Source organism: Papaver somniferum, unplaced genomic scaffold (genome assembly GCF_003573695.1).
Source record: "Papaver somniferum cultivar HN1 unplaced genomic scaffold, ASM357369v1 unplaced-scaffold_65, whole genome shotgun sequence".
Classification (NCBI taxonomy): Eukaryota; Viridiplantae; Streptophyta; class Magnoliopsida; order Ranunculales; family Papaveraceae; genus Papaver; species Papaver somniferum.
The window spans coordinates 6,094,668-6,115,929 of NW_020649304.1; the positions used below are offsets into that span (position 1 = coordinate 6,094,668).

Here is a 21,262-nt window from a genome sequence, read left to right on the forward strand (position 1 = left end):
CAATCATCCGTCCATTCACATTTCGTCAGGCGGACACCAAACCATCCGCCCCATTCAAAATGAAATTCATCAGGCGGACACCCAACCATTCGCCCGTTCACTTACTCATCAGGCGGACACCAAACCATCCGCCCCATTCAAATTTCGGGCGTAAACTAATTTTACGCCCCATTCAAGCGTACACCAAATTTACGCCCGTTTTCGTGCGGTGATTAATTTTACGCGCAACCAAATTTGGTCTTCTCCCCATAACGTCACAGTACAGATTAAACTCATATTTAGTCTTTTTTTTTTGTCTTTGATCTTTGAGTTTAGTCGTACCATTGCAGTCGCTCATAATAGATTACCCCCCCAATTCAAATACTTTAGTCACTCAATCTACCCATTCCAAACCTAATTCCATTAACTCTGAAACTGAAGATGAGCTTTCATCTTCATCCACATCCTATTCACAGCCTCAACACCGCAAAAAGAACAGTGGGTGGAAAAGATCTGCCAGGACCGTTACTGTGAAGTCACAAAAGTGCTATGATGAAGGTAACTCCAGCGGTACGAAGAGAGCACCTTGTCCTATGGACATTGATTTTCCTACAAAGAAGTTTATCCAATCAATCTCTTCAAAAATGGGTGTGGTGGCTGTCCAAAATCAGCCACAAAATCAATGTTAATTCTCTCGTGGAACTGTCGAGGATTGAGAAACATCTCGACAGTCTGCAATCTGAAGGCGTTTCTCAGAGCGTGCAAACCTCAAATTGCACTTCTTACTGAAACTTTAATTGGTGAGTCAAATTCTCAGAAGCTTTATAATTCATTGGGTTTTGATAACTTTACTTATGTTCCTGCGATTGGTAGAAGTGGGGGTAATGTGACTCTTTGGAATAATGATGTGGATCTGGTTGTGTTAAAGGCTGATAAAAATGTAGTTCATTATAGAATTCATAATATGATTAGTAGAGATTGGGACCTTCTGTGTGTGTATGGGCCTCCCCAACATCATCTTAGAAATAAATTTTGGGAGAATCTATCGAATTATGCTGCTCAAATCTCTAACCCTTGGTGTATCATGGGGGACCTGAATGCTCTTAGTAGTTTGAATGAGAAGCATGGAGGTAGCCAGAAGATGAACCCAGCAGATACTGAGTTCAAGAATTTTATTCATAGTAGAGGGTTGATTGATATGGGTTTCATAGGTCCAGCTTTTACTTGGTCTAATGGAGCTATTGTGGATGAACCAATTTTTGAAAGATTAGATAGAGCCCTTTGTACACCTGATTGGATGTTCATGTTTCAAAACAATGGTGTACTACATATTCCAAGACTTAGTAGTGATCATGCTCCAATTTTGATCAATACCGATAGAGTTAATAAAAGAAAGAGGAACTGCTCCAGTAAGTTTGAATATTTCTGGGTTGAGCATCCTGAATTTAATGATGTGGTTCACAACTCCTGGTCTTCAAACAACTTGAGTATTGTGGATAAACTCAGTATCGTGGGCAGAGATTTAAGAAAATGGAGCAAAAAAGAGTTTGGAAACATCTTTCGAGCTGTTGAAGACTTAAAACAACACCTACTCAACGTTCAAATGGACTCTCACATTAGAGACACAAGGCAGAAGGAGAAAGATTTATGTCAAAGAATCGATTATTTAAACCTTCTCCATCAGAGATACTATGAGCAGAGGAGCAAGGTGAACTGGATTCCCAACATTGATAAGAATACCCGTATTTTCCATCTCCCTATCATCCAAAGAAGGCGGAAAAACCAAATTGCAGCTGTTAAGTCTGCTGATGGCCATTGGATTATTGATAGCGCTGAGGTGGTAAATTTCCTTGTGAGTCATTACACATATTCAAGCGAGATCCTGATGAATACAAATTCTACATTCAGTTCCAGGCTGCTACCAAGATCGACATAGCTCACAGTAATAACATCTCCAGAGCACCTACTAATGAAGAAGTGTGGAACACCATTAAGCGGATGAAAAGCTTAAAATCTCCTAGACCAGATGGCATGCCTGGTCTCTTCTACAAAAGATGCTGGGAATTCATTGGCGAAGATGTTATCAATACTGTCAAAGATTGCTTCAACTCAGCCAATCTCCCCCCAGATTTGAATTATACCAATATAGTCCTGATTCCCAAAATTAAAACCCAATGCTTCCTTCAGACTATAGACCTATTTCTATTACGAATATTCTATACAAAGTCATCACTAAGATTATAGCCCAACGTCTAAAGCCTTATTTGAATGACTTAGTAGATAGAGCTCAGTCTGCATTCATCCCTGGTAGGTTGATTGTTGATAACATTGTGACTGCGAAGGAAATTCTTCACTCCGTGGCCCATTCTAGATCAATAATTGGTGCCTTTGCTCTCAAGTTAGACATCAGCAAGGCGTTCGATAAAATTAGCTGGAAATTTTTAAGCCACCGTCTTAGAAGCTTCAATATTGTTGGTAAAACTCATGAGCTGATTATGAAGTGCATCTCTACTCCTTCCTTCTCTATTGTCGTAAACGGCCAGCCGGAAGGCTACTTTGTCAGCGAAAGAGGGTTAAGACAAGGATGCCCCTTATCCCCCTACTTATTCATTCTATGCTCTTAGGGACTATCTTGGTTGATGAGATCGATGGAAAATAATGCTTTATATAATGGTTATAGGTTGTGTAAGAATGCACCTGCTATCTCTCATCTTATGTTCGCAGATGATCTTCTACTCTTCGGCACGTTCGACAACAGGACAGAACAGACTCCAATGCACATTCTTCATACCTATGCTGGTTGGTCAGGGCAGAAGGCGAATATGCAAAAATCTGCTATTCTCTTTATCAAAGGAGTCAATGAAGACAGAAGAACTGAAGTGGTTGGAGTTCTAGGTGTTAAACAAATGGAAATTAACGACAAATATCTGGGGCACCAACTTCTAAAACCAGGTCACCGATCTGCTTCTTTTGAATTTCTAAATGACAAATTCGATAACAAACTAGCAGGGTGGAAGGGTACCCATTTTACTCATGCAGGGAGAACAATTATGATCAAGCATGTTCTAGGGCTCATTCCTCTATTTTATATGGCTACATCAATCATTCCAAAGAAGAATCTGGCTAGCATGACAAGAACGATGAGGAACTTCTGGTGGGGTCACTCGAGAGATACCAAGAAGACTCACTTCATTAACTGGAGCCATTTGGAACTCACAAAAGAACAAGGTGGCTTAGGAATCAGACCTCTCCAAATTTTAAATAAGGCTTATGATTGCTAAGTTGGTGTGGAAATTTCTCACAGATCCTGACTGCCCTTGGGCCAAACTTATGCATGCCAAATATTTGAAGACTGGTACCTTCTGGGAGGCAAAATACATGGAGTGTTATGCTCAAATGCATAGATGAAGTGCAAAATGGATGATGTTGGAAGGTGGGGAATGGAGCTAACATCAACATTTGGACAGATCCCTGGATCCCTAATCTACCATCGAAAACCCCTGCTTGCAGCATCAATGTCCTAGCTAACATAAGAAAGGTGGAAGATCTGATAATCCCCAATGAACACAGATGGAATGAAGAAAAGCTGCAGCAGCTATTCACCCACTCTGAGGTCATGAAGATTAAGGAGATTCATATTTCCTCAGCTGAGATAAACTCAAGGGACAAATTGCTATGGATACATCATCCTACCGGTGAGTTCTCTGCTAAATCTTACTTAAAAATGTTAGCTGATAGACAACCCACTACTTCTGCAAGCTCTGAATTCCCTTGGAAGAAATTATGGAAGCTGAGTAATCTTGCTCCAAAGATTCAACAATTCATATGGAGGATGCTTAAGAATAGATTAGCTGTAGCTAGTAACCTGATGAAACACATCAAAGGAATTAATGGTGACTGTAGACTCTGTAACAGCGAAATCGAAACAGTAGACCATCTCTTCATTCACTGTCAAGCCACTCAAGTTGTTCTATTCGCATCACCCATGACTCTCAGAACTGGTTTAAGGCCAAACGACACTGTCCAAGACTGTATATCCAGCTGGCTTAATGAGGGTGGCGATTTCTCAAGAATGAAGATGGACGCTTGCTTATTTTGGGCTCTTTGGAAGGCCAGAAACAACATTGTTTTTAACAGGGGAAAATTTGATATTCAGGCCATCATCAAAGAAGCAAGCTTTTGGTTCTACTAGGAAGCTATAACTCATGAGTCCAGCCCGATTACCTCTGAAGCTATGTTTTTAGAATCACAACAGAACTTTTGGGAACCTCCTACAGTCAACACAATAAAGATTAACTTTGATGGAGCTGCTGGAGTTAAAGGATATGCTTGCAGTGCTGTTGCGGGAGACAACAAGGCTAAATTTCAAGGGTATCAAAGTCGTGATCTCAACTTTACTACTGCAGTAGAGGCAGAGGCATTTGGAGCTCTGTTGGGCATAGAGCTAGATATTAGGCATGGCTGGAGGAATGTGGTGCTAGAAGGAGATGCTCTAAATATAATCAACACGCTAAAGTACAAACACCTCCCCTTCCCATGGCGCATCCAGTATATTATCAGCAGAATCAGAGATAGTGTGCATAATTTCAACTCCATTGAATTCAGATTTATCAAAAAGGAGGCCAACAATGTGGCTCACTCCTTAGCAGCTCATGATGTATCCACCCACGCGTCAGATGTGTGGTTATCTACGCCTCCTTCTTGTACTGCTCCTCTCATTGAGAGTGAAGCTTCTTCTGTTCTGTAGGTTTCTTTTCTTTTTTTGTTTTTCCTTTGTGTAACCAAAAAAAAAAATTAGAAAAAATTAGAAAAAAAAAAACCTGGAGGATGTAGACGTTGAGTCGAATGTTCGTAGTTAGGTTCAAAAACAATTAGAGACCAACAAATTGACTTGTTCACAACACAAACAAAGAAAGATTCCAACTTTTTTCAATTGTCGAAGTCACATGCAACTTCTTGGAGGACTCCTTATCTAGTTGGTCCCAAGATTCCATCCACTGAAATTCCGCAGAAGTATATTCAATTTTTCTTGATGGATTTATAGAGATTCTACGTAGTAGTACGTACTACTGCAAAAATAAAAAATGGTCTAAGCATACAATTTTTTTTGAAGAGAAAGGTTGAGATTATATTAAAACAGGAAAAAGAGTACAGGGGAGGAGCGCCTAAGCGAGACAAAAGGTGGCGGCAAACGCCAGCACCAAAAGCACAAACAGACTAAAAGAGTGGCAAAAGCCAACTCCTAACTAAGCAACCACAATGAAAGATCCTGCAACAAAACAAACTAATGCTAAAACACTATCAAATCACTTTAGCTTCCTAGCTGCGGATCGTTGTCCTTTTCCCAAATTCTCATTCGGAATTTCGCCATTCCATTTGAGCCTTGAGAGCTCTTTTTCAGTTTTCTTATTTTTGTCTTCATAAGCCAAAAAGTGAGCGTATTTGTCAGATTCCACTTCATAGAATTCTTCATTGTCTTCGTCACACTCTTCAATAGAACTCTATCTTGATCATGAAAAGAATGCTGATTTTCACTGTCCAACACTTTGAAAGTGTTGGACACTTTGATACAAGGGTCACTGCCCTTAGCCTTGATTATTCCTTTCTTATCCATTACAGCATTCTTAACAGGAGAATTTCTGTCTGAAGCAGCCTTCCAATTCCCATATTCACTTGTTGATACTGTATTCGTTACAATAGCTCCATGATAGCCAGTACTTGTCGTCTTGATTGGGCTTTTTGTTGGAGCTTCTTGATTCTTTACTGGGTTGCAAACCTTATTTGCAGTAATGCTTGAGCTCACTGCCTCTGTTTCTTTGACCTTGCCCTTCGACAAATCTTTCCATTGGTAAGGAAAGTCACTTGACAGATGAAATGGTCTGTGTTTATGTCCTTTCTCTATACCCTGTATCACAGCTGACTTGGAAGTTGACCCATTGTTAGAGACTGCGGCCTTAGGTCCACTACTTGCAGATTTGATCGAGCTTTTTGGCGGTTTACCGCTGTCATCAGATGATGTCTTTTTGATCTTGTTGCACCTCATATCCGCATTTGGGCAATGCATATCTTCCTTGAAACCTTGACCTGTATAAGAAACATTTGTAGAGGCAATTACTCTTGAAGCATCTGGCTCCTTGTTAGTCCTCATTCTACCCCCAATTTTTTCTGAAGCTTGTTCCGCATCTCTAGATAAGACTTCCACATCAACTGTTGCCTTGGATGCAAGCACTTGCTTTCCTTCCAATGTAGTATGAACTTTCTCAAAACTTTTATCTTGTTTTTTTGGTTTCCAACCAACTTTCCTGATTTTGTTACAGTTTTTAGCCAAATGACCAAAGACCATACAGACTTCACACCTTGGAGGTTTCCATTGATATTCCACTGGAAGTTCCAAAACAATTTTCCCATCTATCATTAGTGGGATACTCTCTGGAAACTTGAAATCAATGTCGATTTCAATACACATTCTAGCATAAACTAATCTTGTTCTATTGATAGTGTAGTCGTCAGCTAATATAGGTTTTCCTAGGAAGCTGGAGATTAAGCTTAAACCTTCTAAGTCCCACATATGCAGTGGTACTCCATAAATCAACACCCAAATGGGAATTGTCTTAATGCTCGAAATTGAAGCCTCAATCATGTTAGACCATGGTCGCACAGTGAATAAGTTCTTTGATATATAGAAGGAACCTATTTCAAGCACATTTCTACGATCTTCATCATCTTTAAATTCAAATACAAAAGCACCATTACCATGAAGTTTGATACTCACCTCTTTCTTGAGGTTCGAAATCTTAGATACAGCCTCCTTCAGTGCTGGGAAGGAAAGTTTTTTACCAACACAGAAACCCACCACATATTCTTCACACCTTTTGATTCCCTTAGAGAAATCAACTATAGATGTATCCACCGCCATCTTGCCATTTAAATCTACAGGGGGTGTAAATTTCAAAGGAGGATGAGAAGGAATTGGGGTTGGAACAGGGAAGAGATTTCTCCATCCTTGAGGTTCAGGGTTTGAAAACCCCCAATTGAATTTTTCTTGTTGGAATTATCAGTTTCACTTGCAGCTCTAATAATACCCTCTTTTACTGGTAAAAGAATCTCTAACTTGTTTTGATTAGTTCCATTAGCAGTCCCCTCGATACCCAAACAAGCAGCATCATCTTTCTTAGGGTTCACCAACAAATCTCTCTTATCACCATAAAATTCGACCAAAGATGGGAAATCCGGTGAGACTACGGTTGTTCCTTCAGTAACCTGAGATGACTGAACCAAAACTCTCTGAGAATCAATAGCAGGAGGAGAAGAATCAGATTTCGACGCCATGACCAAGCTTGAAGTTTTTAGATCTACAATCGCTTTGGAAATCGCCTATGACACGTCATCTCTCTTTCTCTCTTCGTGGAAACCTTCCGGTCTAAGCATACAATAGAATTGTGCATAGTGTCCACTGTCCACTATCATAATCTGACTCAAAAATAAAGCATAAAATGACAATAGAACTTAAGAGTTAAGATTTTGTTTAGGATTACGCTAACTATAGAAATTCCACCGATTTCATAGTGGTTTTTGCCTGTTTATGGTCTATTATTATTTTAAATCATCCATCTACTTTGAATCACTACAAAATTATATTTAAAGTTCAAAATTAATCTTTTCAACCAATAAAGACGAAGTAGATTAGCCATTAGTTCAAAGAATATTGGTTGGCAGACTTTAATAAATCCTACAAGGTCCACCCACCACACAGGAAATGATCATCCATCAAATGAATACTTTGTGTTTTAGATACTCGTGGCCTGACGTTGTGGAGCATTATTTGGTTCCCATATTGTTCTAAAATGGTGCCCTGGTGTCCCAAAAGGTCGCAGAAGCTTTGGGGTCCCGGACAGAGGGAATTGGTGTCCCAAAAGGTCACCGAAGCTTTGGGGTGGAGGAATTATTTATTTATTTTTTAGAAGGTTTCTCTTAAGTGTAGCCCACATATTTATTAACCATAACCTAAAATATTTAAGTTAAAATGAAAAATCTAAAATTAAAATGAAAAATCAAATAAACCTTAATTTTTCACTAACCAATAAACTTAAATCTCATTCTTACTCTAAATCATAATAAACTTTAACTTTTTTTTAATCATACTTAAAATTAATTATAATTGAACTTTTAGCATTCTCACAAATTGAACAATTAATATATAAACCATAATTCTTACTTTTAACCAAAACAAAATAAACTCTAATTCTTATTTTCTCTAAAAATAATTGTTTATTAATCATGATTACATTCAGATTTTTCTTTTTATAGAAAAACTTAGGCCGCCAAAATAGCATCTAGGACTGATACAAAAGATTAGCATTGATTGGAACACTCGTCATGCTAGCATTGTTCTTACAAAATAGAGTTGTATTAAAAGTATCTGTATTTTGGAGACGATGGATGATTTTGAGTCTTAATAAAACAAATGTTACTGGGTTGATATCGGTATTAATGCCCTCCTCTTCACTATTTGTTCTTTCATGGTAACTTAGATGAAATCTTCCTTTAACAACTTTGTGGTAGAGAAACTTGAAACAAACTAAATTTTTCATGGATTCAGCTTGTATCTCTATATTAGTGTGCTTCATTTCTTTGGCCCATTGAAAAGCTAGGTCTGCGCCTCCTGTTGCTCCCCAAGCTCCAGAGTATCCTGGATGTCCTCTGGTACCATTGATGTTTCCTGCAAAATCCAGCATAGCCAGTGCATAATAGCATATCAAAGTTTCAGGATCCTGCAGAGTACATGTTTTGATGATTTTTCCATAATCCGGTGATGGATATTGATTCAGATGATAAGGTATAGTATTGTTGTCCATAGATGAATCATTTTCCTTAGGAAATAATGAGAAACCATTCATAGTATGCTCTGGCATGTTGTGAATTCTATTGTAATTGCATAGATGTTGTTTAATGCAGTTAGAGGTTTTTGCTACATTTGGCTGGATTTGTCTGAAAACTAGATCACATCTAGCTTTCCAGATGTACCAGATTGTAGTGGCATAAATGTTACATTCATGGCTGGTCATCTCAGTCTGAAACCAGGAATTTAGCCAGTCCATGAAGATAGTGGTGTTATCAAACTGAGTATAATGAGGGCCAATGATTTCCTGCCAAACTAAGGTGGCAGCAGGACAGTTTAGGAACATTTGTGTCATGGTTTCTTCTTCCCCACTGTTGCATATGGTGCATATAGGATCAATTTAATGCGGGATACTAGCTGTTTTAGCTTTTGTGGGGAGGATCTCATGAGCACATTTCTAGATAAAGATCTTAATAGCTGGAGCAACATCCATGTTCCAAATTGCCTCACAATTTCCTGTTGTTGTATCATTTCTGTAAAGATTGTCAATCTTTGCCTTATATAGAGACTTGACAGAGAATTTTCCTGTATCTTTTAGGTTCCAGATGATCTTATCTTCTTTTTCTGGATGAGTAAGCATGGCAATAATGGCTTGAGTAATATTGTTATTGAAGTAAGATTGAACTAGATTTTCATCCCAGTTCCTATTAAGAAGAAGTAGAGATTCCACTGTTTCAATGTGGTGGGGACAGTTTGAAGGTTTATTGAGTCTTGTAGTGATGTTTGGAACCCAGAGATCATCCCAAATTTTTATTTTACTCCCATTGCCAATCCTCCAGACACGGTGTTGTTGGATGTTGCTAATGCCTTCTAGTATTCCTTTCCATATCTAGGAGTCACCATCTTTTGACTTTATGTCCATGTTGAGGACATTTCTGCCCATTAGGTACTTTGCATCCATAAGTTTGTACCAGAGAGAATCTTTATCTTGTTCCTGTCTCCAGCCAATTTTGGTGATCATGGAGCTGTTGAAGAGATCCATATTCATGAAGCCTAATCCTCCCAGCTCTTTTGGTTTGCAAACTGCAGTCCAATTTTTTGGGTGATAACCAGTGGGATTTTCCCCAACACTGGTTCATGGAAAAAAGAAATATTACATTAAGATTGATCAGACGTATATTGTAATTGTTTCCTTAAAAAAGATTCCCCAACAACATCAATCGAAATGGAATTAACTAAGAGCTTCTCCAATGGCATGTGTGTGGAGATAAATGTCAAAATCTACCTCGGATATACATCCATTTTCTCTAAAATCACTCTCCAACCCTGATGTCTTAAACCAATTTATAGATGACTTTGGGTAGACATTGTCAAGGTGAATGTCTAGTTTTAGACATTCCCCTTGACATTGTCTACCATCCTAGTCAGCTTGTACTTAATTGAATTGACTTTAATATACTAATTAACCATTTTTAGCTCTAATAAAATCTTAATTATGGAAAATAAAATTTATACTAATTAAAAGAAGTGGTTACATGCAGTACTGTTGGAGATGGATTTTCTTTTCTCTCTCTAATTTTAAGGAAAAATAGATTGAGGATGTCTTATTTGTGTTGCCACATAGGAAACACATACAATGACCATTGGAGAAGATCTAAGACATAATCCTTTTCCTAGGACATTCTCCTAAAACTCCATAAACATAATCTATATAAAGAAAAAATCTCTAAGATGATTTTTTTTTCTCAATCATGATTATGCTAAAATCGATTGAGGGTGTTGATTATTCTTCAAAAACATTAATTATGTCAAATATCATATATAAATTTGATAAGATAATTAACCTTTTTTTGTTGTTGTTTTTGATACTGATTTAGGGATTTAATGATTATTTTATTATATGGGATATATATATATATATATATAATAATTACATATAATTTCGTGTGCTATGTCGAATGCTTATAAAGGTTTGTTTGGTTAGCTTAACCACTTATTTTAAATGGGTTATGGTTAATAAATGTGTGGGCTACATTTAAGAGAAGCCTTTTAGAAGGCTTCCGTAACCTTTATATATATATATATATAAGAAAAAGAGTAACTACCCCAAAAACAGGGCAGCTAACTCAAGGTTTTTTAGGAGCAACCTTCGTTCGGGATAACTCTAGCACCAGGTTGAAAGGCCACGTTGCGATACATAAAAATTTGATTGTGAGTGATTTTCGAAATATCAAAAGACCGAAGAGAAGTAAGAAGTTTCTGGAGGTTAGGACCCTTCCAGTTAAGGTTTTCAAGATAAAGGGACTGAATACAAAGTTTAGGTAATCTAATAGTCGATTGATGATGTTCAACTTTGGTTAAGTTGCCTAGGACAAAATCAATTGCTTCAAAATTTCCTCCCCTCATTTGGTGGAACCCTAGTTGAAATCTTCCCTAAACCTCCTTTTGATATTCCTTCTGGATTGCTTTAAGAATGGAATTGTCTTGAGCTTCAAAGTTTATGTTTGCTTTATGAAGCTCTTTTCCCCACTCGAATGTTATTTTGGATCCTCTTGCATCCCAGTTGATTCCAATGGTATTGTCCTTATAGTTTCTTGCTCCCATGCAGTTCCCTGAAGAAGACATGGCCAATAAATCAAAGTTAGTGTAAAGGAATTTTCCACCATTAGCATCATGCAAGAAAACTTCCACGATGTTAATGTTGATAGTAATCCCAAATTTTTCCTTATGTGCGCTTATGATCCTTTCAGTCTTGTCATCGGTATTCATTTGATAAAAAGATTATTTAGAATGTGCCCTGGATTATGCATCACTCTGTTAAAAGAACAGAGATGTCGAGTTATCATGGTTGTAGTGGTGATAGCATTAGATTTGATACTTCTGAAGACAGAGTCATATCTGGCCTTTCAGATGAACCAGCATATAGCGGCAAGAGTGACATTCCAACTTGCAAGCAGAGTATTGGCCTGAAACCATTTATCGATCCAGTCCTGAAAAAAGAGGAGTTTCCAAACATTTGGTGATGTGTGCCAAAAAGTTTTATCCATACTGCAGAAGCAGCAAGACAACACATAAGCACATGAATGATATCCTCTTGAGCACACTTGCATATGTTGCAAATAGAGTTAATATAGTGAAGAATGCTGCCAGTCTTGGCATTGGTAGGTAGGATGCCATGAGCACATATCCAGATAAAGAGATGGATAGCAGGGGAGGTATCCAGTTTCCAAATCTCTCCCCCAAGGGGTGTTGGCATTTTCACTAGCATACTTGTCAGGGATCTGTTTGTCATATAGAGATTTGGCGGTGAAATCTCCTTTGTTTGACAAACTTCAGATGATCCTACCTCTTCATCATTATTATGGTTAGTGATCTGGATGACATTTTGGATATCCTGAGAGAACCAAGTTTCTAAAAGATTGGAGTTTTAATCTCCAATATCAGTAAAAAGTTGATTAACAGTTATAAGGTCAGGGGATACTGAGGTGGTTTGGATAAGATTAAATCTTGACCAAAGAACCATCTGTCCTCCCAGATGTGGATTTGAGAATGTTGATACATGAAAAAATACCCCCTTAACGAGTTGGGGGTGCCCCTAAGAATAGAGGTGAGCTTGGGTTGCGGTATGGGGACTTGGGGACTAAGCCCAAGTCCAAGTAGGAAATACCCATGAAGATGGGAGGACGAGGAAGCAATTAATGAAAAAGGGAAAGGTTATGTTAAAGAATGGCATTAAGGGTAATTAAGAGGTGTTAGGACATGTGTCATGATGTAGTAAAAAGAGGGGCTTTTAGGAAAGCCTATAAAAGAAATGACAAGGTACAATGGAAAGGAAACTCTCTCTCTTACCACATTTGGAAGTGTGAGGTCATTTGGTGTAGCTAGGACGGGTAGGACCAGAAACAAATTCACCCCTCAACATTTGGCGACCACACCCGGAGGCTCCTGCCTAGCTCACCATGACACACCCAGAAGGAGCCAGCTCAGACACGATGGAGAATCCAAACATCCCTTCGCTCAACCCTGAAGGCGAGAGAGTATGAAGAGTAACAGACCCGATCACACAAGTAAGAAAATCAGGAGCTACTCGTGAAGAAGACAAACAGCAGGAAACTGAGGAGGCAGCACCTACCCAGCCCTCTCTCAAAGAAATGCAAAAGGAGCTAGAAGACCACATACGTTGGGAGCAGGAATTGAGAAAACTTATGAAGGCAGTCAACGCGGGGAAAAGCGCCAAAGAAACAGCGGAGAGCGCGGAAGAAAAAGAGGAGGAACCTGTATCTATGACACATGAGGCAATGGCAAGATACTTAGAGATGAATTACAGAGTCGTAAAACAAGATAACTACAACTCCATGGCGAGTCCTTATACCCCCAAAATCACAGAGTATTAGTATCCAGAGGATTACACATCACCAAAGTTCAAAGTCTACAACGGCCAGGGTAACACGAGGGAACACCTCAGCCGATTCCTATCTGCTATGAATGATCGGGAAACCGATGGAAACTGTGTCTCAGAGAATTTCCAAAGTCGTTAACCGACACGGCATTCTCGTGGTACGATAACCTAAGGCCAGGGAGCGTCGTCTCTTGGACGACCATGTCCACGCTCTTCCTTAGAAAATTTCATTCAGTAAAAAGGAAAGTCACGACCATCGACCTGAGCAAATGTAACCAGCACCCAGGCGAGGAAATAAGAAAGTATATTGCTAGATTCCGCCTCCTCACTATCGATTGCCACAAGGACGTTAAGGAGGAAGCTCTAGTGGAGATCTGTGTACGAGGAATGACCCCATCCTTCAAGAAAAGTCTGGTAAATTTTTGCTTTCCCACATTCGTAGAATTAGAAGAAGCAGCCGCAAGAATTGCCGACTGCATCGAAGAACCAAGCTCAGACTATATCTGACGGAACTCGGTTAACACCGTATCAACCGTACCCAGAAACACTCGTGCAAATAACAACCGAGAGGGTTGGGGAACATAGGCGCTTCCACTACCCTTGCCTTGTAGCAAGGAACAGATCGTAGGATTATTAGAACAATGAATAGCGAACAAAGAAGTTCAACTGCCTCCAACAAAGATGGATCCGAGCACCATTGACACAAACGATGCTAGATATTTCCACTTCCACCGCAGGGTACAACACCCCACAATTGACTGCTTTAACCTTCGAAGAATGTTCTAGAAAAAATTGAAAATCGGCGAGATTGAGATGGGAAACCCGGAGGGCGGTAAGGCGATCCAAAACCAAGTCATGATGCTCACCCATGACCCAAGCGGAGATAACTGGAAGCCGTGGGATGACGACGAAGGGGAATCATGCGCAGTTGAAGTAGAGAACCCAGCATTCGCAAACACAGACAGCATGGCTAGCCAGTTCTCTAAAACGGTACTAGCTCAACAGTTCTTCGACTCGCTCGGCTTCAACGAGGATCAGGTCAAAGAAGCGTCTAAGGCTATAGCAGCCATAGCAGCAGTGAGGCCTTGCGGTCTCCTTCCCAAGTAAGCAATCGTATTCATAAACGAAGACATTTGTTACCCGGGGGAGCAACTCAGACCTCTATACCTCTCAGCGCATATCAACAGGCAACCACTGAAGAGAGCTTTTATCGATGGAGGCGCGTCTTTGAACCTAATTTCGGTACACACACTAGAAGTTCTGGGAGTGCAACGGTACGAGATCAGAATGCAGACTACGACGGTTAAAGGGTCTGGAGGCCACGCGCAGACAACCATTGGGATTGTCAACCTGGTCATTAAGGTTGGCCCCATCCGAGGACCTACACCATTTTATGTACTAGAAGATGATACCACATTCCATGTGTTATTGGGGCGAGGATGGCTTCTCAACCACAAGGTAGTTGCGTCGACATACCACCAATGCGCAAAAACCAATGTCGGAGGAAAACAGTACCGAATACCCGCCACAAGCAACCCCTCCGACCCATAGGAAACATATATGGCGGATGCAATTTTCTACGACGTGCCAAAAGAAGAGGATGAGGTTCCGGAAGTGCAGCTTATCCCGTTACCAAAATGGGGGGAAGAGGAGAAACCGAAGCCAGTCAAATCCGTGTTTAGACCTTCCAGGATGGTATTCCCGACAGAGAAGAAGAGAAAAGAAGAGCATCCAAGTTTTCAACGCTTTTCCAAGCCAGATGGGGGGCATGTATACCGCTTATAGCAATTAGCCGAGGGAACACCCACAGATAAACCATATTACGCTGATACAACAATGATGGAAGCGGATGTTTCCGATGGAAGCGTAGAACAGGGCCTGTCGGAACTCCCTTATAACACGATTGACGACGACGAGCTACGAAACCAGTTGATAGAGGCTACCGTCAAGACCACCGGAGAGAGAACACCATAGGACCTCACTCTGGATGGGACTGGAGAAGTCAACATAGGGACACAAGAAGACGAGCGCCCTATCACAATAAGCAAGAGCCTAGACGAAGGGGAGAGGGCAGCTCTGATCGCGCTACTCAAGGATTACAAGGTTGTCTTCGCCTACAACTATGACGAAATGCCAGGTCTAGATAGCAATCTGGTGGTACACAATCTTGGAGTCTCGCCAGAATTCAAGACCGTCAAACAAAGGAGCAAAGAGTTCCCTAGAGCTACCGCACTCGCGATAAAAGAAGAACTGGAACGATTGCTTAAAGCCAAGTTTATCAAGCCTATCCAACACCCCACCTATCTAGCCAACATCGTTCCCGTCACGAAAAATAATGGAAAAGTCAGATGCTGAGAGGACTACAGAGACCTGAACCGAGCATGTCCGAAGGACGATTTCCCGCTTCCGAACATCGACATGACGCTAGATGCGACAGGAGGCAAGGGGAGATATTCCTTCATGGATGGCTTCAGCGGATATAACCAAATAAGTATGGATCCTTCGGACGCCAGAAAGACCACCTTCCAAACTCCATATGGCAACTTTTATTATGTGGTAATGCCGTTCGGCCTAAAGAATGCTGGCGCCACATACCAACGCGCCGTGACGTCTATATTTCACGACTTGCTGCACCAGACGGTAGAAGTATACGTCGACGACATCGTAGTCAAGACGCAAGAGGACGAAGATCATACCTCCCACCTAAGGACGGCTTTTGAAAGATGGAGAAAGTTCAAGCTTAAAATGAACCCCCTCAAGTGCGCCTTTGGAGTAACATCGGGGAAGTTCCTAGGCTTCGTGGTGACTAATGAGGGAATTCGAGTGGATCCAAGCAAAGTTGAAGTGATTACGACAATGACGCCGCCATCTAACACAAAATAATTGCAAGCTTTCATAGGACGAATATCGTACATAAGGCACTTCGTGCCTGGTCTAGCGCAATTAATGACGGCGTTCCTCCCGCTACTAAAGAAAGATATCCCTTTCGCGTGGGTAGAAGCTCAGTGTGTTGCGTTCGAAAAACTAAAACAATGCCTTGTAAGACCCAAAATTCTGAGGCCCCCGGTGCAGGGGGTCCCCCTCTACCTTTACACGACATTCACTGGTTCGGCGATGGGCGCAGTCCTAGCACAAGACATGGGAGGAAACGAGCTATCACCCATCTACTACATCAGTCGAGTCCTACAGGATGCAGAGTTGAGGTACCCACGCGTATAAAAAGTGTGCCTGGCCTTTATATACGCGACGCAAAAGCTACGACCTTATCTTTTGATGCACGAAACTATCGTGGTGGCAGCAGCGAACCCCATAGCCTACTTGGCCTCCAAGCCTGTCCTGACGGGGAGAACCGCCCGTTGGTTGCTATAATTGTCGGAGTTCGAGCTTAAGTATCAACGACCAAACGCGGTGCGAGGACAAGCGATAGCCGATCTTATAACTATGTTTCCAGGAGAAGGGGATGATGAAGTACATGAGTATGTACCCGGGGAAGTAGCGGTTGCAGACGCTGACAAACCTTGGACAATGTTCTTTAATGGGTCATCATATGGCACCGTCGGAGGAGCCGGAGTGGTGTTCGAAGCGCCACGACGGGAGCTGCTCTCATACTCATTTAAACTGGACTTCCCTTGTAGCAACAATGTCGCAGAATACGAGGCGTTGATCTTGGGACTTTGAATAGCGAAAGAGCTTAACCTAGGAAGCATAGAGGTTAAAGGAGATTCAATACTTGTAACGAATCAGGTGAACGACGATTTCCATGTCAAAGAGCCACACCTAGCACCCTGTCGGGCGAAGGCTCAAAGATTGATGAACCAAACGGGATCGACTCTGGGTCATACCGGTAGAGGCGGAAATAAGCATGCGGATTCCCTAGCAACCTTGGCAAGCAAAGTACAATTCAACGATGAGGAAGAGGGCACAGTCATGATAAGAGAAAGAAGCTCCCCAGTACTTGGAAAGAAGACCCGTCTTTCAAGGAGGCGGATGATTGGAGACGGGTATATATCGAAGACCTAACCCGAATGGACAAAGGACGAGTGATACCCGTTCAAGCGTTCAAGCAATTTGTAATGATCTAGGGAGCCTTGTATTACAGGGAAGCCGGAGGGTCCCTTGCGAGATGTGTAAATAAAAGAGAAGCTGAAAAGCTACTTCAAGAACTACACGCGGAGACATGCGGGCAAACCGGCACCGTCCATATTTATAGAAGACTCCAAAGGATGGGTGTGTACTGTCCAAGCATGTCAGCTCAAGCATCGGCGCTCCAGGACAACTGCGCTGACTGTCAAGCACCACCGCAACCAGCAGAGGTTTGCACTGTCGAAGAAATAGATTGGAGGCGACCTTACATCGATTTCATCCAACACAAGAGATTACCAAGTGATAGGCAGGCAGCTCTCAAGATCCAAAAGAAAGCGGCACGTTTCTTCATATACGAGGGCGTCCTTTATCGTAGAAGTTACAGTAATGCTGCACTGCGGTGTTTATCAGAACATGAAGCAGTAGAAGTAATGACTCGGTCCCATGATGCCGAACACCAAGGGAGGAGGAAATTGTTCCTACAACTTTATGAAGGAGGCTTCTATTGGAAAACTATAGAAAACGACACCGCGGAACACGTCCGGAAATTGCTACACTGCCAGACACATGGAAACCTGATCCAAGCGCCGCATACCTTACTGCACAACATAGTGACACCTTGGCCATTCCATAGCTGGGGACTTGATCTCATAGGGACGATCAACCGGCTGTCCTCGAAACGTCATAAATACATAATAACAGCTATGAAATACGCATCCAAGTGGGTCGAAACGATACCCCTCAAAGATTACGCCGGTGCTAATATAGCCGCGTTCATCAAAGAACATATCATTTACAGGTTCGGCGCACCCATGATAATCATAACAGACAATGCAAAATCGTTCGTAAACAAGGATGTGATCGACCTGTTCCGCCAATACAACATAAGTCTCCACACATCGACTCCCTACTACCCTAAAGGGAACGGACAGGCGGAGGCAACAAATAAAACGCTCATCTGCATCCTTAGTAGAATATTGCATGATCATCATAGAGAATGGCATGAACAATTGCCGGTGGCGCTCTGGGCGTACAGGATTTCAAAACACAGTTCCACAGGAGCATCCCCTTATTCACTCGTCTATGGAGAAGACACGATCTTGCCTGCAGAAATGGCGATCCCATCTGTGAGGGTAGCAATGGATAGCCACACTACGCCTGATGAAATAAGTCGCTTCGCCCATCTAGATACGATAGAGGAAAGGAGAGCGCGAGCAGAAAGATTCGCGGAAGCTTACAGAAAGCGCGCGGCTAACCATTATAACCAGAGCGTAAAACAAAGAATATTCAAGGTAGAAGAATTGGTCTTGAAAATCGCACCACACGTACAAAGAAATGCCAGTACTGAAAAGTTTTCCGCGAACTGGGAAGGCCCGTTTATGATAAGGAAGGTAGCAGAAAGCGGATACTATAAGCTCAGACGTATGAATGGAACCAAAGTCAAGACGCCCATCAATGGCAAGTGGCTGAAGAAATTCTACGCATGAGTCATACCAGTAAACAACCGTTATGAGCAATAAAAGTAAGTTGTTAAAAATAACGCATCTGCAAAAGGTATCAGGGCAGCCAAAGGCGCCTGATCGACTGACAAATTCACAAAAGGTCTCGGGGCAGCCAAAGGAGCATGATCGACTGACAAATTCACTAAAGGTCTCAGGGCAGCCAAAGGCGCCTGATTGACTGACAAAAGGTCTCAGAGCAGCCAAAGGCGCCTGATCGACTGAAAAAATTCACAAAAAGTCTCAGGGCAGCCAAAGACGCCTGATTAACTGACAAAAGGTCTCAGAGCAGCCAAATGCGCCTGATCGACTGAAAAATTCACAAAAGGTCTCAGGGCAGCCAAAGGCGCCTGATTGACTGACAAATTCACAAAAGGTCTCAGGGCAGCCAAAGGCGCCTGATTGACTGACAAAATTCACAAAAGGTCTCAGGGCAGTCAAAGGCGCCTGATTGACTGACAAATTCACAAAAGATCTCAGGGCAGCCAAAGGCGCCTGATTGACCGACAAAATTCACAACAGGCCTCAGGGCAGCCAAAGGCGCCTGATTGACCGACAAAATTCACAAAAGGTCTCAGGGCAGCCGAAGGCGCCTGATTGACTGACAAATTCACAAAAGGTCCCAGGGCAGCCAAAGGCGCCTGATTGACTGACAAATTGAAAAAAGGTCTCAGAACAGCCAAAGACGCCTGATTGACTGAAAAATTCACGAAACGTCTCAGGGCAGCCAAAGGCGCCTGATTGACCGTCAAATTCACAAAGGTCTCAGAGCATCCAAAGGCGCCTGATCGACCGACAAATTCACAGGTCTCAGGACAGCAAAAAGGAGGGGGTGTAGGCGCATTTATAAAATGCCCGCCCCACCCAAAACCCCTCTGAAAGAATAAAAAAGTGGGAGTAGGCGCGTTTAACAAACGCCAGCCCCACCCAAAACCCCTCTGAAAAGAATAAAAAGAGGGGATTAGGCGCGTTTACCAAACGACCGTCCCACCCAAAACCTCTCAAAAGAATAAAGAAGGGGGGATTAGGCGCGTTTACCAAACGCCCGCCCCATCCGAAACCCCTTCGAAACCATAAACAAAAAAAATAAGGGGAGGAGTAGACGCGTTTAACAAACGCCAGCCCCACCCAAAAGCTCTCTGAAAGAATAAAAAAGGGAGAGTAGGCGCGTTTAACAAACGCCTGCCCCACCCAAAACCTCAGAAAAGAATAAAAGGGGGAGGGGGATTAGGCGCGTTTACCAAATGTCCGCTCCACCCAAAACCCCTTCCAAACCATAAACAAAAAAAGAGGGGGGGAGTATGCGCGTTTAACAAATGCTCGCCCTACCCAAAACCCCTCTGAAAGAATAAAAAAGGGAGAGTAGGCGCGTTTAACAAACGACAGCCCCACTCAAAAACCCTTTGAAACAAAAAAAAAAGGGGGGGGGGTGTAGGCGTGTTTAGAAAACATCTTACCTTACCACCTTTGCAAAAAAAGAGAGGGGGAAAAGGGTAGACGCGTTCAGCAAACATCCACCCCACCCAGCAATCCTTTGCCACACAAACGAACATAAACAATATTTTCAAATTAAAAAAGCAAAGATCATTTACACCAATTCAAAAAAAAAAACACAAAAAAGAACTAAACCAAAGACACCCCACAAAGGGACACACAACCTAACTAGCCATCAACGCCCGACACCGAGCAATGTCCGCGTCCAAAGCCTCCACCATCAAGCGGCCATCATCGCATTGCGCAGTAGCCAAACGAAGGTCCTGATCAGCCTCATGCACTAAATGATTGACGTCTCGAATAATTTCACCCTCAGCCCCGGATTCACGAGCAAGCGAAAGAGTATCCTCATGATCATCGCACTCTTTACGAGCTTTATCTCGATGGATCAACCGAAGTGTTCACAACAAACCCGCTTCCTCTTTCAGAACTAATAAACGAGCCAACTCGTCCTCGAGGTAGGAATAAGATACAAGTGTAGACGCAGCCGCTAAAGTCAGGGTATGCCCAAGAAGTGGTAAACCCCCCTGATGAGAAATCCAAAGATGACAATCTGAGATGGCGCGATCCATAACGGCCATCATCATCAGAGAATCCGCGTACAATTGGTTGGCCGCATCACGAGCGGTAACAACCTCGTCCAACGCCCGCTGGATCTCCAACGACACCCGACGGACGATTCGGCTTGCTGAGAAGCTTGGTACACCTCATGTTGCACCCTGAAATTCGCGCGCTTAGCGTCTCTATTCACCTTTCTCTGGGCCCGAAGCTCCTCAACCTCGATTCTCACAAGCAGAAGTCGCTTCAGCTCATCTCGCTTAAAAGCCTCCAAGACTAACACGGAGATAAGTGTCAAGGCTACTATATACCCATGAAGAAAATTAGCCATGCTGGCGATTTGCTGATCGAGAAATATATATATATATACGACAGCCTAAACTGAGAAACAAGAACTACATACGAAGATAT

At 42.1% G+C, this 21,262-nt stretch overlaps 2 protein-coding genes across 2 annotated transcripts; both read left to right on the forward strand.

Moving 5' to 3' along the window:
• Positions 1-4,213: 4,213 nt before the first annotated feature.
• On the forward strand, positions 4,214-4,726 carry LOC113343723. The gene has a single exon (XM_026587853.1). It carries the CDS (start codon positions 4,214-4,216, stop codon positions 4,724-4,726), a length of 513 nt encoding a protein of 170 aa, XP_026443638.1.
• Positions 4,727-16,163: 11,437 nt separating this feature from the next.
• Positions 16,164-18,787, forward strand: LOC113343724 (protein NYNRIN-like). The gene is made up of 2 exons (XM_026587854.1): positions 16,164-16,420; positions 17,317-18,787. Exons 1-2 carry the CDS (start codon positions 16,164-16,166, stop codon positions 18,785-18,787), a joined length of 1,728 nt encoding a protein of 575 aa, XP_026443639.1.
• The last annotated feature ends 2,475 nt before the right edge of the window (positions 18,788-21,262 follow it).

Excerpts from the sequence above, each read along its gene's own strand:
- LOC113343723 (XM_026587853.1), top strand. The coding sequence starts at position 4,214 with ATGTTTTTAGAATCACAACAGAACTTTTGGGAACCTCCTACAGTCAAC.
- LOC113343724 (XM_026587854.1), top strand. The coding sequence starts at position 16,164 with ATGACGGCGTTCCTCCCGCTACTAAAGAAAGATATCCCTTTCGCGTGG. Across the intron at positions 16,421-17,316 it reads CTACAGGATGCAGAGTTGAG|GGAAGCCGGAGGGTCCCTTG; the intron begins GTACCCACGCGT and ends CTTGTATTACAG.